The sequence below is a fragment of the Chroicocephalus ridibundus genome, unplaced genomic scaffold (assembly GCF_963924245.1).
Source record: "Chroicocephalus ridibundus unplaced genomic scaffold, bChrRid1.1 SCAFFOLD_703, whole genome shotgun sequence".
NCBI lineage: Eukaryota > Metazoa > Chordata > Aves > Charadriiformes > Laridae > Chroicocephalus > Chroicocephalus ridibundus.
Window position 1 is genome coordinate 1 of NW_026961271.1, and position 23,725 is coordinate 23,725.

General features: G+C 69.1%; 1 protein-coding gene across 1 annotated transcript; it reads left to right on the forward strand.

Moving 5' to 3' along the window:
* Positions 1–154: 154 nt before the first annotated feature.
* On the forward strand, positions 155–22,666 carry LOC134509165 (sodium/potassium-transporting ATPase subunit alpha-2-like; the record flags this gene model as incomplete). Its single annotated transcript, XM_063321649.1, is given in 21 exon segments — positions 155–259; positions 378–482; positions 582–641; positions 2,603–2,659; positions 2,661–2,807; positions 4,485–4,598; positions 4,718–4,852; positions 7,019–7,136; positions 7,255–7,523; positions 9,835–10,033; positions 11,202–11,311; positions 11,399–11,533; positions 11,635–11,824; positions 13,361–13,494; positions 13,496–13,537; positions 15,379–15,515; positions 15,613–15,763; positions 17,525–17,693; positions 17,795–17,949; positions 18,046–18,169; positions 22,379–22,666. Coding segments are annotated over 21 exon segments (2,893 nt in total), but the record flags the coding sequence as incomplete, so codon positions are not given.
* Between the last annotated feature and the right edge of the window lie 1,059 nt (positions 22,667–23,725).

Consider the following 23,725-nt stretch of genomic DNA (forward strand, 5'->3'; position numbering starts at 1 on the left):
CCCCCAACTCTCACTGCCACCACCATGGCCACGGTGCCATCCCCATGACCCCAGTGAATCTCCCCCCCCCCGCCATGGCCACAGTGACCCCTGACTCTCACTGCCACCACCCCCCCCCCCCCCCAACCCGCGGTGCCCCCCGTGCCCACGCTGCCACCGGTGCCTGCAGCCCCCCCCGTGCCCATGGTGACGCCCCGTGCCCTCGATGATGCCTGTGGCCACGGTGACCCCCACGCTGGCGGTGACATCCATGCCCATGGTAATGCCAGCCGTGCTGGGGGGGGGGGGAAAAAAACGGACGGGGGGGGACACACCAGCCGGACCCGGGGGCGGGGGGGGGGGGGGTCAGCGTGCCCACGGGGGTCCCGGTCCCGCAGGCCGGCCGGGAATACTCCCCCGCCGCCACCACCTCGGAGAACGGCGGGGGCAAGAGGAAGCAGAAGGAGAAGGAGCTGGACGAGCTGAAGAAGGAGGTCAACTTGGTGAGGAGGGGACCCGGGGGGGGCGGGGGGGGGGGGAGGGTGGCCCGGGGACACAGTGTCACCCCAGGCGGGGTGACGCGGGTGACGTGTGCCCGGCAGGATGACCACAAGCTGTCCCTGGATGAGCTGGGCAGGAAGTACCAGGTGGATCTGTCCCGGGTGAGATGTCCCCACGGGCCACCCTCGGGACGCCAGCGTCCCTCCTGTCCCCGGGGGTGACACCCACCCGTGTCCCCTGTCCCCTTCCAGTGTCCTGCATCCCTCCTGTCCCTGGGGGTGACAAGCACCCGTGTCCCCTGTCCCCTCCCAGTGTCCTGCATCCCTCCTGTTCCCGGGGGTGACAAGCACCCATGTCCCCTGTCCCCTCCCAGTGTCCTGCATCCCTTCTGTCCCCAGGGGTGACACCCACCCGTGTCCCCTGTCCCCTCCCAGTGTCCTGCATCCCTCCTGTCCCCGGGGGTGACACCCACCCGTGTCCCCTGTCCCCTCCCAGTGTCCTGCATCCCTCCTGTCCCCGGGGGTGACACCCACCCGTGTCCCCTGTCCCCTCCCAGTGTCCTGCATCCCTTCTGTCCCCGGGGGTGACACCCACCCGCGTCCCCTGTCCCCTTCCAGTGTCCTGCATCCCTTCTGTCCCTGGGGGTGACACCCACCCGCGTCCCCTGTCCCCTTCCAGTGTCCTGCATCCCTTCTGTCCCTGGGGGTGACACCCACCCATGTCTCCTGTCCCCTCAGTGTCCTGCATCCCTCCTGTTCCCCGGGGGTGACACGCACCCGTGTCCCTGGCTGTGCCCCCTGTCCCCTCCTGTCCCCATGGGTGACACCCACCCGTGTCCCCTGTCCCCTCCCAGTGTCCTGCATCCCTTCTGTCCCCGGGGGTGACACCCACCCGCGTCCCCTGTCCCCTTCCAGTGTCCTGCATCCCTTCTGTCCCTGGGGGTGACACCCACCCGCGTCCCCTGTCCCCTTCCAGTGTCCTGCATCCCTTCTGTCCCCTTGGGTGACACCCACCCGCGTCCCCTGTCCCCTTCCAGTGTCCTGCATCCCTTCTGTCCCTGGGGGTGACACCCACCCATGTCTCCTGTCCCCTCAGTGTCCTGCATCCCTCCTGTTCCCGGGGGTGACACGCACCCGTGTCCCTGGCTGTGCCCCCTGTCCCCTCCTGTCCCCATGGGTGACACCCACCCGTGTCCCCTGTCCCCTTCCAGTGTCCTGCATCCCTCCTGTCCTGTGGGTGACACCCACCTGTGTCCCCTCCCAGTGTCCCACATCCCTCCTGTCCCTGGGGGTGACACCCACCCATGTCCCCTGGCTGTGTCCCCTGTCCCCTCCTGTCCCCATGGGTGACATCCACCCATGTCCCCTGTCCCCTCCCAGTGTCCCACATCCCTCCTGTCCCTGGGGGTGACACCCACCCATGTCCGCGGGCTGTGTCCCCTGTCCCCTCCTGTCCCCATGGGTGACATCCACCCATGTCCCCTGTCCCATCCCAACGTCCTGCATCCCTCCTGTCCCCTTGGGTGACACCCACCTGTGTCCCCTGGCTGTGCCCCTGTCCCCTCCTGTCCCCATGGGTGACACCCACCCGTGTCCCCTCCCAGCGTCCTGCATCCCTCCTGTCCCCTTGGGTGACACCCACCCGTGTCCCGTGGCTGTGCCCCTGTCCCCTCCTGTCCCCTTGGGTGACATCCACCCGTGTCCCCTGTCCCCTCAGTGTCCTGCATCCCTGCTGTCCCCGGGGGCGACACCCACCCATGTCCCCTGTCCCCTCAGTGTCCTGCATCCCTCCTGTCCCCTGGCTGTTCCCCTGTCCCCTCCTATCCCCTTGGGTGACACCCACCCGTGTCCCCTGTCCCCTTCCAGCGTCCTGCATCCCTCCTGTCCCCTTGGGTGACACCCACCCGCGTCCCCTGGCTGTGCCCCCTGTCCCCGTGTGTCCCCCTGGCCATGCCCCCCCGCCCATCATGCCCCCCCCCCATGTCCCCAGGCCACCCTGGCCATATCCCCCTGCCCTCCTGGACCCACAGCCTGTCCCCCCCCCCACCCCGGGGTGTCCCCCCCCAACCCCGGGGTGCCAGGTGGCAGCATATGTGTGTGTGTGTGCCCCCCCCCCCACCCAGGGCCTGACCAACGCGCGGGCGGCCGAGATCCTGGTGCAGGACGGGCCCAACGCCCTGACGCCCCCCCCCCACCACCCCCGAGTGGGTCAAGTTCTGCCGCCAGCTCTTCGGGGGCTTCTCCATCCTCCTCTGGATCGGCGCCATCCTCTGCTTCCTGGCCTACGGCATCCAGGCCGCCATGGAGGACGAGCCCTCCAACGACAACGTGAGGGCACGCGGCACTGGGGGCTTTGGCGGTGGGGGGGGGGACAGGACGGGACGCGGGCACAGGCATCGCAGGGACACGGGTATCGTGGGGTGTGGAGGGTGGTGGGGGGACACGGGCATCGTGGGGACACGGGCATCACGGGGGGGGCACGGGAATTGTGGGGACAGGGGCATCCCGGGGTGTGGAGGGGTGGGGGGGGGGACGGACATGGGCATCATGGGGACATGGGCATTGCAGGGGGCACGGGCATCACGGGGGGGGCACGGGAATTGTGGGGACAGGGGCATCCCGGGGTGTGGAGGGGTGGGGGGACACATGGGCATCGTGGGGACATGGACATCATGGGGACATGGGCATTGCAGGGGGCACAGGCATCACGGGGGGGCACGGGCATTGTGGGGACAGGGGCATTGGGTGGCACGCAGGCATCGTGGGGGACACACGGGCATCATGGGGACACGGGCATTGGGGGGGGCACAGGCATTGTGGGGGACACACGGGCATCATGGGGACACGGGCATTGGGGGGGGCACAGGCATCGTGGGGGACACACGGGCATCATGGGGACACGGGCATTGGGGGGGGCACAGGCATTGTGGGGGGGGACATGGGCATTGCAGGGACACAGGCATCGCGGGGGGGACACAGGCATTGCAGGGACACGGGCATGGCGGGGGGGACAGGGGCATCGTGGGGACACGGGCATCGTGGGGGGGGGACATGGGCATTGTGGGGACAGGGGCATGGGGGGGGCACAGGCATCACGGGGACACGGGCATCGCAGGGTGCAGAGGGACGGGGGGGACACGGGCATCACGGGGACATGGGCATCGTGGGGGGCACGGGCATTGTGGGGACAGGGGCATTGTTGGGGGGGACACACGGGCATCATGGGGACACGGGCATGGGGGGCGCACAGGCATTGGGGGGGGACATGGACATTGCAGGGACACAGGCATCGTGGGGGGGACACGGGCATCGTGGGGACACAGGCATGGGGGGGGCACAGGCATCACGGGGACAGGGGCATCGTGGGGGGGACAGGGGCATCGTGGGGACATGGGCATTGTGGGGACAGGGGCATGGGGGGGCACAGGCATCACGGGGACACGGGCATCGTGGGGACACAGGCATTGGGGGGGACAGGGGCATCGTGGGGGGGACACGGGCATTGTGGGGACACGGGCATTGTGGGGACAGGGGCATGGGGGGGCACAGGCATCATGGGGACACGGGCATCGCGGGGTGCGGAGGGGCGGGGGGGGGGCACGGGCATCACGGGGACATGGGCCTCGCAGGGGGGACATGGGCACCGTGGGGACACGGGCATCGTGGGGTCCATGAGCACCCTGTGGGGGGGGCATCGCAGGGGGGCACGGACATGGCGGGGGCACGGGCACCCCGGGGGGCACAAGGTTGCTGGGGGGGGGGGGTCAACTTGCCGTGTGCCCGTCTGTGGGGCAGCGTGGGCACAGGCACATGTCCCCCCCGCCCCGTGTGTCCCCCCCCCCCCACGGTGCCAGCTCTTGAGGGATCCAGATTTGGGCATCAAATGGGCCTGGCTGGTGTGGGGGTCCCCACACTGTGCCGGGGGGGGGGGGGGGGTGTCACTTGGGGTGGGGGGGGGCGTCCCACGCTGCACCCCGGGGTGCTGAGATGCCACCTGGGTCCCAGCTGTACCTGGGGGTGGTGCTGGCCGCCGTCGTCATCGTCACCGGCTGCTTCTCCTACTACCAAGAGGCCAAAAGCTCCAAGATCATGGATTCCTTCAAGAACATGGTGCCCCAGGTAGGACCCCCCCCCCGGGGGCGGGGTGGGGGGGGGGTACCCAGCGTGGTTGGGGTGGGGTGTCCCGGGTGGGGGTGAGGGTACCCGGGCGTCCCTCAGAGTGCCCTGCACCCCGGCAGCAAGCGCTGGTGATCCGGGAGGGCGAGAAGATCCAGATCAACGCCGAGAACGTGGTGGTGGGCGACCTGGTGGAGGTGAAGGGGGGGGACCGGGTGCCCGCCGACATGCGCATCATCTCCTCCCACGGTTGCAAGGTGAGCGGGCACCGGGGGGGGGCACCGGCGCTGGCACTGGGTGGGCTCCAGGACTGGTGTGGTTTGGGTGGTGGGACTGGTATTGGGTGGGCAGCAGAGCGTGGAGAGTCATGGTGACATGGGGTGGGCACCATTGGTGGCATGGGATGGGCACTGGTGGCGACATGGGGTGGGCACCGGGACTGGCACGGGGTGGGTGCTGGTGGTGGCATGGGGTGGGCACCGGGACTGGTGTGGTTTGGGCGGTGGGACTGGTATTGGGTGGGCACCAGAGGGTGGGCACTGGTGGTGACATGGGGTGGGCACCAGAGAGTGGAGAGTCATGGTGACGTGGGGTGGGCACCGGTGGTGACATGGGGTGGACACCAGGACTGGTGTGGGGTGGGCACTAGAGGGTGGAGAGTCATGGTGACATGGGGTGGGCACCGGTGGTGGCATGAGGTGGGCACCAGGACTGGTGTGGTTTGGGTGGTGGGACTGGTATTGGGTGGGCACCAGAGGGTGGGCACTGGTGGTGACATGGGATGGACACTGGGACTGGCACGGGGTGGGTGCTGGTGGTGGCACAGGGTGGGCTCCAGGACTGGGGTGGGGTGGGCACTGGTGGTGGCATGGGGTGGGCTCCAGGACTGGTGTGGTTTGGGTGGTGGGACTGGTATTGGGTGGGCACCAGAGGGTGGAGAGTCATGGTGATGTGGGGTGGGCACTGGGGCTGGCATGGGATGGGCACTGGTGGTGACATGGGATGGACACCAGGACTGGCAGGGGGTGGGTGCTGGTGGTGGCACGGGATGGGCACTGGGACTGGTGTGGTTTGGGTGGTGGGACTGGTATTGGGTGGGCAGCAGAGTGTGGAGAGTCATGGTGACATGGGGTGGGCACCATTGGTGGCATGGGATGGGCACTGGTGGCGACATGGGGTGGGCACCGGGACTGGCACGGGGTGGGTGCTGGTGGTGGCATGGGGTGGGCACCGGGACTGGTGTGGTTTGGGCGGTGGGACTGGTATTGGGTGGGCACCAGAGGGTGGGCACTGGTGGTGACATGGGGTGGGCACCAGAGAGTGGAGAGTCATGGTGACGTGGGGTGGGCACCGGTGGTGACATGGGGTGGACACCAGGACTGGTGTGGGGTGGGCACTAGAGGGTGGAGAGTCATGGTGACGTGGGGTGGGCACCGGTGGTGACATGGGGTGGACACCACACTGGTATGGGGTGGGCACTAGAGGGTGGAGAGTCATGGTGACATGGGGTGGGCACCGGTGGTGGCATGAGGTGGGCACCAGGACTGGTGTGGTTTGGGTGGTGGGACTGGTATTGGGTGGGCACCAGAGGGTGGGCACTGGTGGTGACATGGGATGGACACTGGGACTGGCACGGGGTGGGTGCTGGTGGTGGCACAGGGTGGGCTCCAGGACTGGGGTGGGGTGGGCACTGGTGGTGGCATGGGGTGGGCTCCAGGACTGGTGTGGTTTGGGTGGTGGGACTGGTATTGGGTGGGCACCAGAGGGTGGAGAGTCATGGTGACGTGGGGTGGGCACTGGGGCTGGCATGGGATGGGCACTGGTGGTGACATGGGACAGACACCAGGACTGGCACGGGGTGGGTGCTGGTGGTGGCATGGGATGGGCACTGGGACTGGTGTGGTTTGGGCGGTGGGACTGGTATTGGGTGGGCACCAGAGGGTGGAGAGTCATGGTGGCATGGGATGGGCACTGGTGGTGACATGGGATGGACACCAGGACTGGCACGGGGTGGGTGCTGGTGGTGGCACGGGGTGGGCACCGGGACTGGTGTGGTTTGGGTGGTGGGACTGGTATTGGGTGGGCACTGGTGGTGACATGGGGTGGGCTCCAGGAGTGACACAGGGCGAGGACCGCCATGGCACTGGTGGTGACATGGGACGGGCACTGAGTGGGCACCGGGGGGGTGGCAGGGGGTGGGCTGCAGAGGTGGCACGGTCCAGGCGTGGGACCAGCGTGGGGTGGGCGCTGGGACCGGTACGGTGGAGGTACCATGACTTCCATAGGGTGGGCAGCGGGGCCGGTGTGGGGACGGGGCGGTGGTGGTGGGGGGGGGGGTCCATCCGAGCCTGGCGGTGCGCCCCCCCCTTGCCCTGGCACACCCCCCACCACCACCACCACCACCCCCCCCGCCCCGTGCCCAGGTGGACAACTCCTCGCTGACGGGGGAGTCGGAGCCGCAGACGCGGTCGCCCGAGTTCACCCACGAGAACCCGCTGGAGACCCGCAACATCTGCTTCTTCTCCACCAACTGCGTGGAAGGTGGGTGCCGGGGTGGGGTGGGGGGGCGGTGAGGGTTGGGGGGGGGAAGGGGGATTGGGGGGGGGGAAGGTCCTGGGTGCCCCGCGTCGCCCCGACCCCGCCGCCCCGTCCCACCCAGGCACCGCCCGCGGCATCGTCATCTCCACGGGGGACCGGACGGTGATGGGGCGCATCGCCTCGCTGGCCTCGGGGCTGGAGGTGGGGCGCACCCCCATCGCCATGGAGATCGAGCACTTCATCCGCCTCATCACGGGCGTGGCCGTCTTCCTCGGCCTCTCCTTCTTCATCCTCTCCCTCATCCTGGGCTACACCTGGCTGGAGGCCGTCATCTTCCTCATCGGCATCATCGTGGCCAACGTCCCCGAGGGGCTGCTGGCCACCGTCACCGTAAGGGGGGAGGGAAGGGGAGGGGTGGGATGGGGCGGGGAGGGCGCTGGTTTCGCTGGGAGGGAGGCGGTGAGCACTGGTTCTACTGGGAGGGAGGCGGCGGGCACTCGTTCGACTGGGAAGGTGCACTGGTGGCACCGGTTCTACTGGGAGGAAGGTGGTGGGCACTGGTTGTGCTGGGAAGATGCAATGAGGGCACTGGTTCTACTGGGAAGGTGCAGTGGGGGCACTGGTTCTATTGGGAGGGAGGTGGTGGGCACTGGTTTTGCTGGGAAGATGTAGTGAGGACCACTGGTTCTACTGGGAAGATGCACTGGTGGCACTGGTTCTACTGGGAAGATGCACTGGTGGCACTGGTTCTACTGGGAAGATGCAATGAGGGCACTGGTTCTACTGGGAGGGAGGTGGTGGGCACTGGTTTTGCTGGGAAGATGTAGTGAGGACCACTGGTTCTACTGGGAAGATGCAATGAGGGCACTGGTTCTACTGGGAAGATGCAATGAGGGCACTGGTTCTACTGGGAATGCGTAGAGGGGGCACTGGTTCTACTGGGAGGGAGGTGGTGGGCACTGGTTTTGCTGGGAAGAGGTAGTGGGGGCCACTGATTCTACTGGGAGGGAGGTGGGGGGCACTGGTTCTACTGGGAAGTTGCAGTGGGGGCACTGGTTCTACTGGGAGGGAGGTGGTTGGTGCTGGTTTTGCTTGGGAAGAGGTAGTGGGGGCCACTGGTTCTACTGGGAGGAAGGTGGTGGGCACTGGTTCTACTGGGAAGATGCAGTGAGGACACTGGTTCTACGGGGAAAGTGTAGAGGGGGCACTGGTTCTACTGGGAGGAAGGTGGTTGGCACTGGTTTTGCTGGGAAGGCGCACTGGTGGCACTGGTTCTACTGGGAGGAAGATGGTAGGCACTGGTTCTACTGGGAAGTTGCAGTGGGGGCACTGGTTCCACTGGGAGGAAGGTGGTGGGCACTGGTTTTGCTGGGAAGGCGCACTGGTGGCACCGGTTCTACTGGGAGGGAGCCGGTGGGCACTGGTTCCACTGGGAGGGAGCTGGTGGGCACTGGTTCCACTGGGAGGAAGGTGGTAGGCACTGGTTCCACTGGGAGGGAGCCGGTGGGCACTGGTTCCACTGGGAGGAAGGTGGTAGGCACTGGTTCCACTGGGAGGGAGCCGGTGGGCACTGGTTCTACTGGGAGGAAGGTGGTGGGCACTGGTTTTGCTGGGAAGGCGCACTGGTGGCACCGGTTCTACTGGGAGGAAGATGGTTGGCACTGGTTCTACTGTGAAGTTGCAGCGGGGGCACTGGTTCTACTGGGAGGGAGCCGGTGGGCACTGGTTCTACTGGGAGGGAGCTGGTGGGCACTGGTTCCACTGGGAGGAAGGTGGTGGGCACTGGTTCTACTGGGAGGGAGCCGGTGGGCACTGGTTCTACTGGGAGGAAGGTGGTAGGCACTGGTTCTACTGGGAGGAAGGTGGTAGGCACTGGTTCCACTGGGAGGAAGGTGGTAGGCACTGGTTCTACTGGGAGGGAGCCGGTGGGCACTGGTTCTACTGGGAGGAAGGTGGTAGGCACTGGTTCCACTGGGAGGGAGCCGGTGGGCACTGGTTCCACTGGGAGGAAGGTGGTAGGCACTGGTTCTACTGGGAGGGAGCTGGTGGGCACTGGTTCCACTGGGAGGAAGGTGGTGGGCACTGGTTCCACTGGGAGGAAGGTGGTGGGCACTGGTTCTACTGGGAGGGAGCCGGTGGGCACTGGTTCCACTGGGAGGAAGGTGGTGGGCACTGGTTCCACTGGGAGGAAGGTGGTGGGCACTGGTTCTACTGGGAGGGAGCCGGTGGGCACTGGTTCCACTGGGAGGAAGGTGGTAGGCACTGGTTCTACTGGGAGGGAGCCGGTGGGCACTGGTTCCACTGGGAGGAAGGTGGTAGGCACTGGTTCTATTGGGAGGGAGCCGGTGGGCACTGGTTCCACTGGGAGGAAGGTGGTAGGCACTGGTTCTACTGGGAGGGAGCCGGTGGGCACTGGTTCCACTGGGAGGAAGGTGGTAGGCGCTGGCTCCACTGGGAGGGAGCCGGTGGGCACTGGTTCCACTGGGAGGGAGCCGGTGGGCACTGGTTTTGCTGGGAAGGCGCTCTGGTGCCACCGCTTTTACTGGGAGGGAGTCCTTTTGGTGCTGCTTCTGCTGGGCTGACCCCGGTGCTCCCGGCCGTGCCCGCTGCCCCCTCCCCCCCCCCCCCCCCCCGCCCCGAGCCCGGTGGGTGCCCCCTAAGCCCCCGTATGTGTGTGTGTGTGTCCCCCCCCCTCGCCAAGGTGTGCCTGACGCTGACGGCCAAGCGCATGGCGCGCAAGAACTGCCTGGTGAAGAACCTGGAGGCCGTGGAGACGCTGGGTTCCACCTCCACCATCTGCTCCGACAAGACGGGGACCCTCACCCAGAACCGCATGACGGTGGCCCACATGTGGTTCGACAACCAGATCCACGAGGCTGACACCACCGAGGACCAGTCGGGTGGGCGGCTCGGCACCCTCACCCCCCCCCACCCCCCCCACCCCCCCCCCCCCCACCATGAGCACACCAACCCCAGGAGAACCCCCCCCCCCCCCTTGCGTGGCCCCGCGCCCCGTTGTCACTCCTCCTGGAGCACACCCTTTCTTGCCCTGACGCCCTTCCCCTGACACCCCCCACCCCAGGACCCCCCTGACACCCCTTCCCTGACCCCCACCCCACGACCCCCCCTTTTTCTCACCCTGGCACCTCTTCCCTGACCCCCCCCAAGCACTCCCACCCCAGGACCCCCGCCTTTTTCTCACCCTGGCACCTCTTCCCTGACCCCCCCCACCCCAGGACCCCCCCCTTTTTCTCACCCTGGCACCCCTCCCCTGACACCCCCACCCCACGACCCCCCCCTTTTTCTCACCCTGGCACCCCTCCCCTGACACCCCCACCCCAGGACCCCCCCTTTTTCCCACCCTGGCACCTCTTCCCTGACCCCCCCCACCCCAGGAGCACCCCCTTTTCTCACCCTGGCACCCCTTCTCTGACCCCCCCCCCCCATCACCCCACACTCCCCCCAGGAGAACCCATTTTCTTGCCCTGGCACCCCTTCCCTGACCCCCCCCCCAAGCACTCCCACCCCAGGACCCCCCCTTTTTCTCACCCTGGCACCCCTCCCCTGACCACCCCCCCCAACCCAGGAGTATCCCCTTTCTTGCCCTGACACCCCTCCCCTGACACCCCTCACTAGGACCCCCCCCACCTTTCCTGCCCTGGCACCCCTTAACTGCCCCCCCCCCCCGCCGAGCATCCCCACCCCAAGACCCCCCCCTTTTCTCGCCCTGACACCCCTTCCCTGACACCCCCCACCAGAACCCACCCCTTTTCTCACCCTGACACCCCCCCACCAGGACCCCCCTCCCTTTTCTTTCTCACCCCGGCACCCCTACCCTGACCCCCCCGCCCCCCCCCAGCACCAGCCCCCCCCCCCCCCTTTTCTTGCCCCTGCCCCCAGATATCGCTGCCCCGGCACCCCCTTGCCCTCCGCACCCATCTCCCGGGGCACCCCCTTCCCTGGCTCCTCAGGGCACCCCAGGAGGTGTCCCCGGAGAAGACTCGGGGGGGGTGGGGGGGGGGAGATGGGATGTCCCCAGCGCGGCTGACGTGGCCGGCTGTCCCCCAGGTGCCACCTTCGACAAACGCTCGCCCACCTGGGCGGCCCTGGCCCGTATCGCCGGGCTCTGCAACCGCGCCGTCTTCAAGCCGGGCCAGGAGAACATCTCCATTTCCAAGGTAGGAGCCCCAAAAATCCTGCCAGGGGGTGGGGGGGGGGGGGTGGGTGCTGGCGGGGTCACCCTCATCCCCTTTTCCCGGTGGCAGCGGGACACGGCGGGTGACGCCTCGGAGTCGGCGCTGCTGAAGTGCATCCAGCTCTCCTGCGGCTCCGTCAAGAAGATGCGGGACAAGAACCCCAAAGTCACCGAGATCCCCTTCAACTCCACCAACAAGTACCAGGTGGGGCCGGCGGTGACACCCCCCCACTCCCTCCACCACTCCCCCCCCAAACCCCCCCCAAGGGTGGCCACCCGGTGCCAAGGTGCCCGCTGTGCCCGCAGCTCTCCATCCACGAGCGGGAGGAGGACCCCCAGGGCTACCTGCTGGTGATGAAGGGGGCCCCCGAGCGCATCCTGGACCGCTGCTCCCGCATCCTGCTGCAGGGCCAGGAGGTGCCCCTGGACCAGGAGATGCGGGAAGCCTTCCAGAACGCCTACCTGGAGCTGGGGGGGCTGGGGGAGAGGGTGCTGGGTGAGCATGGGGCGGGGGGGCGAGGCAGAGGGGCTGCGGGAGGATGGGGGGCGGGCAGAGGGGCTGGGGGAGAGGGTGCTGGGTGAGCATGGGGCCGGGGGGCGAGGCAGAGGGGCTGCGGGAGGATGGGGGGGCCGAGGGGGGGGGGCGAGGCAGAGGGGCTGGGGGAGGATGGGGTGGGGCGGGCAGAGGGGCTGGGGGAGAGGGGGCTGGGTGAGCATGGCGGGGGGGGGGAGAGGGCGGGGCAGAGGGGCTGGGGGAGGATGTGGGGCACAGGGGACTGGGTGAGCATGGGGGGGGCCGCGGGGGGGGGGGGGCAGAGGGGCTGGGGGAGGATCGGGGGGAGGGGGGGGGCAGAGGGGCTGGGGCAGAGAGGGCTGAGTGAGGATGGGGGGGGCAGAGGGGCTGGGGGAGAGGGAGCTGGGGGAGGATGGGGGGCATGGCAGAGGGGACGGGGGCTGGGGGGCGCAGGAGGGGGCCGGGGGGGCGCAGAGGAGGATGGGGGGGGGGGGCAGAGGGGCTGGGGCAGAGGGGGCTGAGTGAGCATGGGGGGGCAGAGGGGGGGCAGAGGGGCTGGGGGAGGATGTGGGGCACAGGGGACTGGGTGAGCATGGGGGGGCCGCGGGGGGGGGGGGGGGCAGAGGGGCTGGGGGAGGATCGGGGGGAGAGGGGGGGGCAGAGGCGCTGGGGCAGAGAGGGCTGAGTGAGGATGGGGGGGGCAGAGGGGGGGCAGAGGGGCTGGGGGAGGATCGGGGGGGGGGGGCAGAGGCGCTGGGGCAGAGAGGGCTGAGTGAGCATGGGGGGGGGCAGAGGGGCTGGGGGAGAGGGAGCTGGGGGAGGATAGGGGGCATGGCAGGGGGACGGGGGCTGGGGGGCGCAGGAGGGGGCCGGGGGGGGCGCAGAGGAGGATGGGGGGGGGGGGGGCAGAGGGGCTGGGGCAGAGGGGGCTGAGTGAGCATGGGGGGGGGCAGAGGGGGGGCAGAGGGGCTGGGGGAGGATGTGGGGCACAGGGGGCTGGGTGAGCGGGGGGGGGCAGAGGGGGGGCAGAGGGGCTGGGGGAGGATGTGGGGCACAGGGGGCTGGGTGAGCATGGGGGGGGCCGCGGGGGGGAGGGGGGGGGGCAGAGGGGCTGGGGGAGGATCGGGGGGAGAGGGGGGGGCAGAGGGGCTGGGGGCGGAGAGGGCTGAGTGAGCATGGGGGGGGGCAGAGGGGCTGGGGGAGAGGGGGCTGGAGGAGGATGGGGGGCGCAGGAGGGGGCCGGGGGGCGCAGGGGGGGGAGGATGGGGGGGGGGGGGGGGGGCAGAGGGGCTGAGGGAGGGGCAGGAAGGCACCGGGGCGGGGGGGGGGGGGGGCACAAGTGACGTGGGGGCAAAGGCAGCGCCGGGGGTGGTGGGTGCTGGGGGGGGCCGTGGCGAGGATGAGGAGGAACCGGGGCGAGGGACGGGGGGGGGTGCCCGGGGTTGGGGGGGGGGGGGGTGGGGGTGCTTGCGCCCTGTCACCCCCTGATGTCCCGTGTCCCCCCCCGCCCCCCCCCAGGTTTTTGCCACCTCTACCTGCCCCCCGACAAGTTCCCCCGCGGGTTCCGCTTCGACGCCGACGAGGTGAACTTCCCCACGGAGGAGCTCTGCTTCGTGGGGCTCATGTCCATGATCGACCCCCCCCGCGCCGCCCGTCCCCGACGCCGTCGGCAAGTGCCGCAGCGCCGGCATCAAGGTGGGGGGGGGGGGGCACCCCCGGAACCTTTCCCCCCACCACCCCCACTCCCCAACCCACCACCCCCCCCCCAAATCCCACCCCCCCGGGTCTTCCCCCGTCCCTGCACTCCTTGCGCTCCCGAGCCCCGCGGCCCCCCCCCCACCGAGGAAGGGGCACTGCTCCCCCCCCCCCCCCCCCCAAGAAAGCCCCTGGGGTCCCCCCCTCCAATCCCCGCACCCCCCAAAATCCCCCTGGGTCCCCCCCTTGACCCCCGCACTCCCCAAATCCCCCTGGATCCCCCCCTGGATCCCTGCACTACCGCATCCTCCTTGTGTTCCCCCCCCCCAGCCCTGTGTCCCACCCCCCAAGCAGGGGGCACTGCTGCCCCCCCCCCCCAAGAAAGGCCCCTGGGGTCCCCCCCTCCAATCCCCGCACCCCCCAAATCCCCCTGGATCCCCCCTGGATCCCTGCACTCCGCATCCTTCCTTGCGCTCTCCCCCCCCCCCCGCCTCCAGCCCCGTGTCCCACCCCCCAAGCAGGGGGCACTGCTGCCCCCCTCCCCCCCAAAAAAGCCCCTGGGGTCCCCCCCTCCAATCCCCGCACCCCCCAAATCCCCCTGCATCCCCCCCTCCATCCCTGCACTCCGCATCCGCCCTGGGCTCCCCCCCCAGCCCTGCGTCCCCCTGGGGTGCCCCCCTGAGCAGGGGAAACTGCTGTGTTGCCCCCCCCCCAAGAAAAAAACAACCCTGGGGTATCCCCCATCCCTGCCACCCCCCCGGGGTTCCCCGCCCCATGCCTGCACCCCCCAAATCCCCTGGACTCCCCCCCCCATCCCTGTGCCCCTCTGAGCTGTGCCCCTCTGAGGTGTCCCCCCCCCCGAGCAGGGGTCACTGCTGTCCCCCCCCTCCATCCCTGCACCCCCAAACACCTTGGGTCCCCCCCCATCCCTGCACCCCCCAAATCCCTTGGGTCCCCCCCCCATCCCTGCACCCCTCTGAGGTCCCCCTCCCGAGCAGGGGTCACTGCTGCCCCCCCCCCATCCCTGCACTCCCAAATCCCCTGAATCCCCCCGGCCCCCCCCACATCCCTGCACCCCAAAATCCCCTGGTCCCCCCCTATCCTTGCACCCCTCTGGGGCCCCCCCCGAGCAGGGGTCACTGCTGCCCCCCCATCCCTGCACCCCAAAATCCCCTGGATCCCCCCCATCCCTGCACCCCTCTGAGGTGTGTCGTCCCCCCCCCCGCCCCCAACCAGGAGTCACTGCTGTCCCCCCCCCCATCCCTGCACCCCCAAATCCCTGGGTGTGTCCCCCCCCCCCATCCCTGCCACCCCCCCGGACCCCCCATCCCTGCACCCCTCTGAGGTCCCCCGAGCAGGGGTCACTGCTGTTCCCCCCCCCATCCCGGCACCCCAAACACTTTGGGTCCCCCCCATCCCTGCACCCCCAAATCCCCTGGGTCCCCACCCCATCCCTGCCACCCCCCCGGTCCCCCCCCATCCTGCACCCCTCTGGGGCCCCCCCCCGAGCAGGGGTCACTGCTGCCCCCCCCATCCCTGCACCCCAAAATCCCCTGGATCCCCCCCATCCATACACCCTTCTGAGGTGTCCCCCCCCCGACTAGGAGTCACTGCTGTCCCCCCCCATCCCTGCACCCCAAAACCCCTTTGGTCCCCCCCCATCCCTGCACCCCTCTGAGGTCCCCCCCCGAGCAGGGGTCACTGCTGTCCCCCCCCCCCATCCTGTACCCCCAGACCCCCTGTGTCCCCCCCACCATAATCCCTGCACCCCCCGAGCAGGGTGTCACCCCCTCCATGTCTCGTTCCCCCCTGCCCCCCCCCCCCCCACCGCCCCCCCCCAGGTGATCATGGTGACCGGGGACCACCCCATCACGGCCAAGGCCATCGCCAAGGGGGTGGGCATCATCTCGGAGGGCAACGAGACGGTGGAGGACATCGCCGCCCGCCTCAACATCCCCGTCAGCCAGGTCAACCCCCGGTAGGTCCTGGGGCCGGTGGAGGGGGGGGGGGGGGTGTCCATGGTGGGGGGGGAGTCCGTGGGGTGCGGTGCCCCCCGCTGAGGCTGCGGTGGGCAGGGAGGCCAAGGCCTGCGTGGTGCATGGCTCCGACCTGAAGGACATGAGCTCGGAGCAGCTGGACGAGATCCTGAAGAACCACACGGAGATCGTCTTCGCCCGCACCTCCCCCCAGCAGAAGCTCATCATCGTGGAGGGCTGCCAGCGCCAGGTGTCACCTCCCCCCTCCCGCCCTGTCCCCCTGCCCCGTCCTCATGCCCCACGGTGTCCCCCATCCTTGTGCCCCGTGGTGTCCCCATCCCCATGGTGTCCCCATCCTTGCCTGGTGGTGTTCCCCATCCCCGGGGTGTCCCCGTCCTTGTGCCTCAAGGTGTCCCATCCACATGGTGTCCCCATCCTTGCCTGGTGGTGTTCCCCATCCCCGGGGTGTCCCCATCCCCATGGTGTCCCCATCCTTGTGCCCCATGGTGTCCCCATCCCCATGGTGTCCCCATCCTTGCCTGGTGGTGTTCCTCATCCCCGGGGTGTCCCCGTCCTTGTGCCTCAAGGTGTCCCCATCCCCATGGTGTCCCCATCCTTGCCTGGTGGTGTTCCCCATCCTTGTGCCCCATGGTGTCCCCATCCTTATGGTGTCCCCATCCTTGTGCCCCATGGTGTCCCCATCCCCATGGTGTCCCCATCCTTGCCTGGTGGTGTTCCTCATCCCCGGGGTGTCCCCGTCCTTGTGCCTCAAGATGTCCCCATCCCCATGGTGTCTCTCTCCTTGCCTGGTGGTGTTCCCCATCCCCGGGGTGTCCCCATCCCCATGGTGTCCCCATCTTTGTGCCCCATGGTGTCCCCATCCCCATGGTGTCCCCATCCTTGCCTGGTGATGTTCCTCATCCCGGGGTGTCCCCGTCCTTGTGCCTCAAGGTGTCCCCATCCCCATGGTGTCCCCATCCTTGCCTGGTGGTGTTCCCCATCCCCGGGGTGTCCCCATCCCCATGGTGTCCCCATCCTTGTGCCCCATGGTGTCCCCATCCCCATGGTGTCCCCATCCTTGCCTGGTGGTGTTCCTCATCCCCAGGGTGTCCCCGTCCTTGTGCCTCAAGGTGTCCCCATCCCCATGGTGTCCCCATCCTTGCCTGGTGATGTTCCTCATCCCCGGGGTGTCCCCATCCTTGTGCCTCAAGGTGTCCCCATCCCCATGGTGTCCCCATCCTTGCCTGATGGTGTTCCTCATCCCCAGGGTGTCCCCGTCCTTGTGCCTCAAGGTGTCCCCATCCCCATGGTGTCCCCATCCTTGCCTGGTGGTGTTCCCCATCCCCGGGTGTCCCCGTCCTTGTGCCTCAAGGTGTCCCCATCCACATGGTGTCCCCATCCTTGCCTGGTGGTGTTCCCCATCCCCGGGGTGTCCCCATCCCATGGTGTCCCCATCCTTGTGTCCTATGGTGTCCCCATCCCCATGGTGTCCCCATCCTTGCCTGGTGGTGTTCCCCATCCCCGGGGTGTCCCCATCCCCATGGTGTCCCCATCCTTGTGTCCTATGGTGTCCCCATCCCCATAGTGTCCCCATCCTTGCCTGGTGGTGTTCCCCATCCCCGGGGTGTCCCCATCCCCATGGTGTCCCCATCCTTGTGCCCCATGGTGTCCCCATCCCCATGGTGTCCCCATCCTTGCCTGGTGATGTTCCTCATCCCCGGGGTGTCCCTGTCCTTGTGCCTCAAGGTGTCCCCATCCCCATGGTGTCCCCATCCTTGCCTGATGGTGTTCCTCATCCCCAGGGTGTCCCCGTCCTTGTGCCTCAAGGTGTCCCATCCCCATGGTGTCCCCATCCTTGCCTGGTGGTGTTCCCCATCCCCGTGGTGTTCCCCATCCCCGTGCCCCACAGTGCCACCATCCCCGTGCCCCGTGGTGTCATCCATGCCCCACAACACACTCACCCCCGTGCCCTGTCCCCGTCCCCGCCGTGCCTGACCCCCCGCGTCCCCAGGGTGCCATCGTGGCGGTAACGGGGGACGGGGTGAACGACTCCCCGGCGCTGAAGAAGGCGGACATTGGCATCGCCATGGGCATCGCCGGCTCCGACGTCTCCAAGCAGGCGGCTGACATGATCCTCCTCGATGACAACTTCGCCTCCATCGTCACCGGCGTGGAGGAAGGTCGGGGCCGGACCCTCCATCACCTTCCTCCCCATCCCCACAGGATGGGTGCCCGTCACCGTCCTGTCCCCCCCCCCACTGTCACCCGCTGTCACCCTCAGGCCGCCTGATCTTCGACAACCTGAAGAAGTCCATTGCCTACACCCTGACCAGCAACATCCCCGAGATCACCCCCTTCCTCCTCTTCATCATCGCCAACATCCCCCTGCCCCTGGGCACCGTCACCATCCTCTGCATCGACCTGGGCACCGACATGGTGAGGACGGGGCCGGGGGGGGGAGTGGGGTGGGGTGGGTGACAAAGGCGGGGGGGTGAGGGACCTCGCCGTCATCCCCCCCCCACCCCCGCCCAGGTCCCCGCCATCTCGCTGGCCTACGAGGCGGCCGAGAGCGACATCATGAAGCGCCAGCCCCGCAACCCCCGCACCGACAAACTGGTGAACGAGCGGCTCATCAGCATGGCCTACGGGCAGATCGGTGGGTGACGGCAGGGGGGGGACAACCGGGGACACCGCTGCCACCCGCCCCAGCCCCGGGACCCGCCGCTGACACCGGCCGCCTGCTAGAGATACCAAGGGAGAACCCCCACCCCCCCGCCTTCCCCCAGCCAGCACCGTGGTCACCCTGTGACACCAGGGCACCCACTGGTGACACTGGGGTGTCCCCTCCAGCTGGCATTACGGGCACCGTGTGGCACCAGAGCTCCCAGTGGCACCCACTAGTGACCCCAGGGCACCCACTGGTGACGCCGAGGTGTCCCCTCCAGCTCCCTTAGGGGCACCGTGTGACACAGAAGCACCCGTTTGTCACCCCAGGGCTCCCAGGTCCACCCCAGGGCACCCACTGGTGACATCGGGGTGTCCCCTCCAGCTGGCATTAGGGGCACCGTGTGACCCCAAGGCACCCACTGGTGACACCGGGGTGTCCCCTCCAGCTGGCATTAGGGGCACCGCGTGGCACCAGGGCTCCCAGTGGTACCCCAGGGCACCCACTGGTGACACCAAGGTGTCCCCTCCAGCTCCCTTAGGGGCACCGTGTGACACAGAGGCACCCGCTTGTCACCCCAGGGCTCCCAGAGCCACCCCAGGGCACCCACTGGTGACATCGGGGTGTCCCCTCCAGCTGGCATTAGGGGCACCGTGTGACACCAGGGCTCCCAGTGGCACCCCAGGGCACCCACTGGTGACACCAAGGTGTCCCCTCCAGCTCCCTTAGGGGCACCGTGTGACACAGAGGCACCCGTTTGTCACCCCAGGGCTCCCAGGTCCACCCCAGGGCACCCACTGGTGACACCGGGGTGTCCCCTCCAGCTGGCATTAGGGGCACCGCGTGGCACCAGGGCTCCCAGTGGTACCCCAGGGCACCCACTAGTGACCCCAGGGCACCCACTGGTGACACCGAGGTGTCCCCTCCAGCTCCCTTAGGGGCACCGTGTGACACAGAGGCACCCGCTTGTCACCCCAGGGCTCCCAGGTCCACCCCAGGGCACCCACTGGTGACACCGGGGTGTCCCCTCCAGCTGGCATGAGGGACACGGTGTGACACCAGTGCTCTCGGTGGCACCCACTAGTGACCCCAGGGCACCCACTGGTGACCCCAGGGCACCCTCTAGAGATACCGGGGGACACCCCCCCAGCTGGCACCCTGGCCCCTGTGTGACACCAGGGCACCCATCAGTGACCCCAGAGCACCCACCTGAGATCAAGGCCACGCTGTGGCACCCCAAGATCCCGGGGTGCCCATCCCCGATCCCGGGATGCCGATCCCTGACCCTGGGATGCAGATCCGGGGGTGCCCATCCCGGATCCTGGGGTGCCCATCCCTGCTCCCAGGGTGCTGATCCCCGATCCCGGGGTGCCGATCCATCTTCCCGGGGTGCCGATCCCTGATCCCAGGGTGCCAATCCCTGACTCCGAGGTGCCGATCCGGGGGTGTCCATCCCGGGGTGCCCATCTCTGATCCCAGGGTGCCAATCCCTGGCCCTGGGGTGCCCATCCCCGATCCCGGGGTGCTGATCCCCAATCCCAGGGTGCCGATCCCTGACCCTAGGGTGCCGATCTGGAGGTACCCATCCCCAATCCCAGGGTGCCAATCCCTGATCCCAGGGTGCCAATCCAGGGGTGCCCATCCCTGATCCTGGGATGCCCATCGCTGCTCCCAGGATGCCGATCCGTGATCCCGGTGTGCCAATTCCCGATCCCGGGGTGCCCAACCCTGACCCCAAGGTGCTGATCCCGAGGGTGCCCGTCCCCGATCCTGGGGTGACAATTCCCGATCCTGGGGACCCCATCCCTGATCCCAGGGTGCCCATCCCTGACCCCGGGGTGCTGATTCCCGATCCCAAGGTGCCCATTCCTGACCCTGGGGTGCCGATTCCCGATCCTGGGGACCCCATCCCTGATCCCAGGGTGCCCATCCCTGACCCTGGGGTGCTGATTCCCGATCCCAAGGTGCCCATTCTTGACCCTGGGGTGCCGATTCGGGGGTGCCCATCCCTGATCCTGGGATGCCCATCCGTGATCCCGGGCTGCCGATTCCCGATCCCGGAGTGCCCATCCCTGACCCCGGGGTGCCGATTCCTGATCCCAGGGTCCCCATCCCTGACCCCGGGCTGCCGATTCCCGATCCTGGGATGCCCATCCCTGACCCCGGGGTGCCGATTCCCGATCCGGGGTCCCCATCCCTGACCCCGGGCTGCCGATTCCTGATCCTGGGATGCCCATTCCTGACCCTGGGCTGCTGATTCGGGGGTGCCCATCCCTGATCCTGGGATGCCCATCCGTGATCCCGGGCTGCCGATTCCCGATCCCGGAGTGCCCATCCCTGACCCCGGGGTGCCGATTCCTGATCCCAGGGTCCCCATCCCTGACCCCGGGCTGCCGATTCCCGATCCTGGGATGCCCATCCCTGACCCCGGGGTGCCGATTCCCGATCCCGGGGTCCCCATCCCTGACCCCGGGCTGCCGATTCCTGATCCTGGGATGCCCATTCCTGACCCTGGGCTGCTGATCCCGGGGGTCCCCATCCCCAATCCCAGGGTGCTGATTCCTGATCCCGGGGTGCAAATCCAGGGGTGCCCATCCCTGATCCTGGGATGCCCATCGCTGTTCCCAGGGTGCCCATCGCTGACCCCGGGGTGCCAATTCCCGATCCCGGAGTGCCCATCCCTGACCCCGGGCTGCCGATTCCTGATCCTGGGATGCCCATCCCTGACCCCAGGGTGCTGATTCCCAATCCCAGGGCGCCCATCCCTGACCCTGGGGTGCCGATTTGGAGGTGCCCACCCCGGGGTCCCCATCCCTAACCCCGTGGTGCCGATTCCCGATCCCGGGGTGCCGATTCCTGATCCCGGGGTCCCCATCCCTGATCCCGGGGTGCCGATTCCCGATCCTGGGATGCCAATCCGTGATCCCGGGGTATCGATTCCTGATCCTGGGATGCCCATCCCTGACCCTGTGGTGCCAAGTCCCGATCCCGGGGTGCCCATCCCTGACCCCGGGCTGCTGATCCCGGGGGTGCCCACCCCGGGGGTCCCCATCCCCAATCCCAGGGTGCCGATTCCTGATCCTGGGGTGCAAATCCAGGGGTGCCCATCCCTGATCCTGGGATGCCCACCACTGTTCCCAGGGTTCCCATCGCTGACCCCGGGGTGCCAATTCCCGATCCCGGGGTCCCCATCCCTGACCCCGGGCTGCCGATTCCTGATCCTGGGATGCCCATCCCTGACCCCAGGGTGCTGATTCCCGATCCCAGGGCGCCCATCCCTGACCCTGGGGTGCCGATTTGGGGGTGCCCACCCCGGGGTCCCCATCCCTGATCCCGGGGTGCCGATTCCTGATCCCGGGGTCCCCATCCCTGATCCCGGGGTGCCGATTCCCGATCCTGGGATGCCAATCCATGATCCTGGGGTGTCGATTCCTGATCCTGGGATGCCCATCCCTGACCCCGTGGTGCCAAGTCCTGATCCCGGGGTGCCCATTCCTGACCCCGGGCTGCTGATCCCGGGGGTGCCCACCCCGGGGGTCCCCATCCCCAATCCCAGGGTGCCGTTTCCTGATCCCGGGGTGCCAATCCAGGGGTGCCCATCCCTGATCCTGGGATGCCCATCGCTGTTCCCAGGGTGCCCATCCCTGACCCCGGGGTGCCAATTCCCGATCCCGGAGTGCCCATCCCTGATCCCGGGGTGCCGATTCCCGATCCCGGGGTGCCCATCCCTGACCCCAGGGTGCCGATTCCTGATCCTGGATGCCCGTCCCTGATCCCGTGGTGCCGATTCCTGATCCCAGGGTGCCCATCCCTGACCCCGGGGTGCCGATTCCCGATCCCGGAGTGCCCATCCCTGACCCCGGGCTGCTGATCCCGGTGGTGCCCGCCCCAGGGTCCCCATCCCTGATCCCAGGGTGCCGATTCCTGATCCCGGGGTGCCAATCCAGGGGTGCCCATCCCTGATCCTGAGATGCCCATCGCTGTTCCCAGGGTGCCCATCCCTGGCCCCAGGCTGCTGATCCCGAGGGTGCCCACCCCGGGGCCCCCATCCCTGATCCCAGGGTGTCGATTCCCGATCCCGGGGTGCCCATCCCTGACCCCAGGCTGCTGATCCTGGGGGTGCCCACCCCGGGGTCCCCATTCCCGATCCTGGGGTGCCTGTCCCTGACCCCGGGGTGCCCCCCCCCCCCCCCCTCCCAGGGATGATCCAGGCGCTGGGCGGTTTCTTCACCTACTTCGTCATCCTGGCGGAGAACGGGTTCCTGCCCGGAACGCTGGTGGGCATCCGCCTGGCGTGGGACGATCGCTCCACCAACGACCTGGAGGACTCCTACGGCCAGGAGTGGGTGCGTGTCCCGTGGGCACCCTCGCCCCCCCCCGCCGTGTACCCTCGGGCACCCTCGCACTCCCCCCCCCGTGTGCCCTCGGGCACCCTCGCACCCCCCTCCTCGTGTGCCCACGGGCACCCTGGCACCCCCCCCCCCCCGTGTACCCTCGGGCACCCTCGCCCCCCCCCCCCGTGTGCCCTCGGGCACCCTCGCACCCCCCCCCCCGTGTACCCTCGGGCACCCTCGCCCCCCCCCTCCGTGTGCCCTCGGGCACCCTCGCACCCCCCCCCCCCCGCCTCCTGTACACTCGGGCACCCTTGCCCCCCCCCCCCCCACCGTGTACCGTCGGGCACCCTCGCACCCCCCCCCCATGTACCCTCGGGCACCCTCGCACCCCCCTCCTCGTGTGCCCACGGGCATCCTGGCACCCCCCCCCCCGCCGTGTACCCTCGGGCACCCTCGCACCCCCCTCCTCGTGTGCCCACGGGCACCCTGGCACCCCCCCCCCCCGTGTACCCTCGGGCACCCTCGCCCCCCCCCCCCCGTGTGCCCTCGGGCACCCTCGCACCCCCCCCCCCGTGTACCCTCGGGCACCCTCGCCCCCCCCCTCCGTGTGCCCTCGGGCACCCTCGCACCCCCCCCCCCCCGCCTCCTGTACACTCGGGCACCCTTGCCCCCCCCCCCCCCACCGTGTACCGTCGGGCACCCTCGCACCCCCCCCCCGTGTACCCTCGGGCACCCTCGCACCCCCCTCCTCGTGTGCCCACGGGCATCCTGGCACCCCCCCCCCCGCCGTGTACCCTCGGGCACCCTCGCCCCCCCCCCCCCGTGTACCCTCGGGCACCCTCGCACCCCCCCCACCGTGTGCCCATGGGCACCCTCACCCCCCCCACCCCGCCCCGTGTACCCTCGGGCATGGGCACCCTCGCACCCCCCCCCCCCGCCCCGTGTACGCTCGGGCACCCTCACACCCCCCCCTCCTTGTGTGCCCACGGGCACCCTCGCACCCCCCCCCCCCCGCCTCTTGTACCCTCGGGCACCCTTGCCCCCCCCCCCCCCCCCACCGTGTACCGTCGGGCACCCTCGCACCCCCCCCCCCGTGTACCCTCGGGCACCCTCGCACCCCCCACCCCTTGTACCCTCGGACATGGGCACCCTCGTACCCCCCCACCCCCCCCCCCCGTGTACCGTCGGGCACCCTGGCCCCCCCCCCACCGTG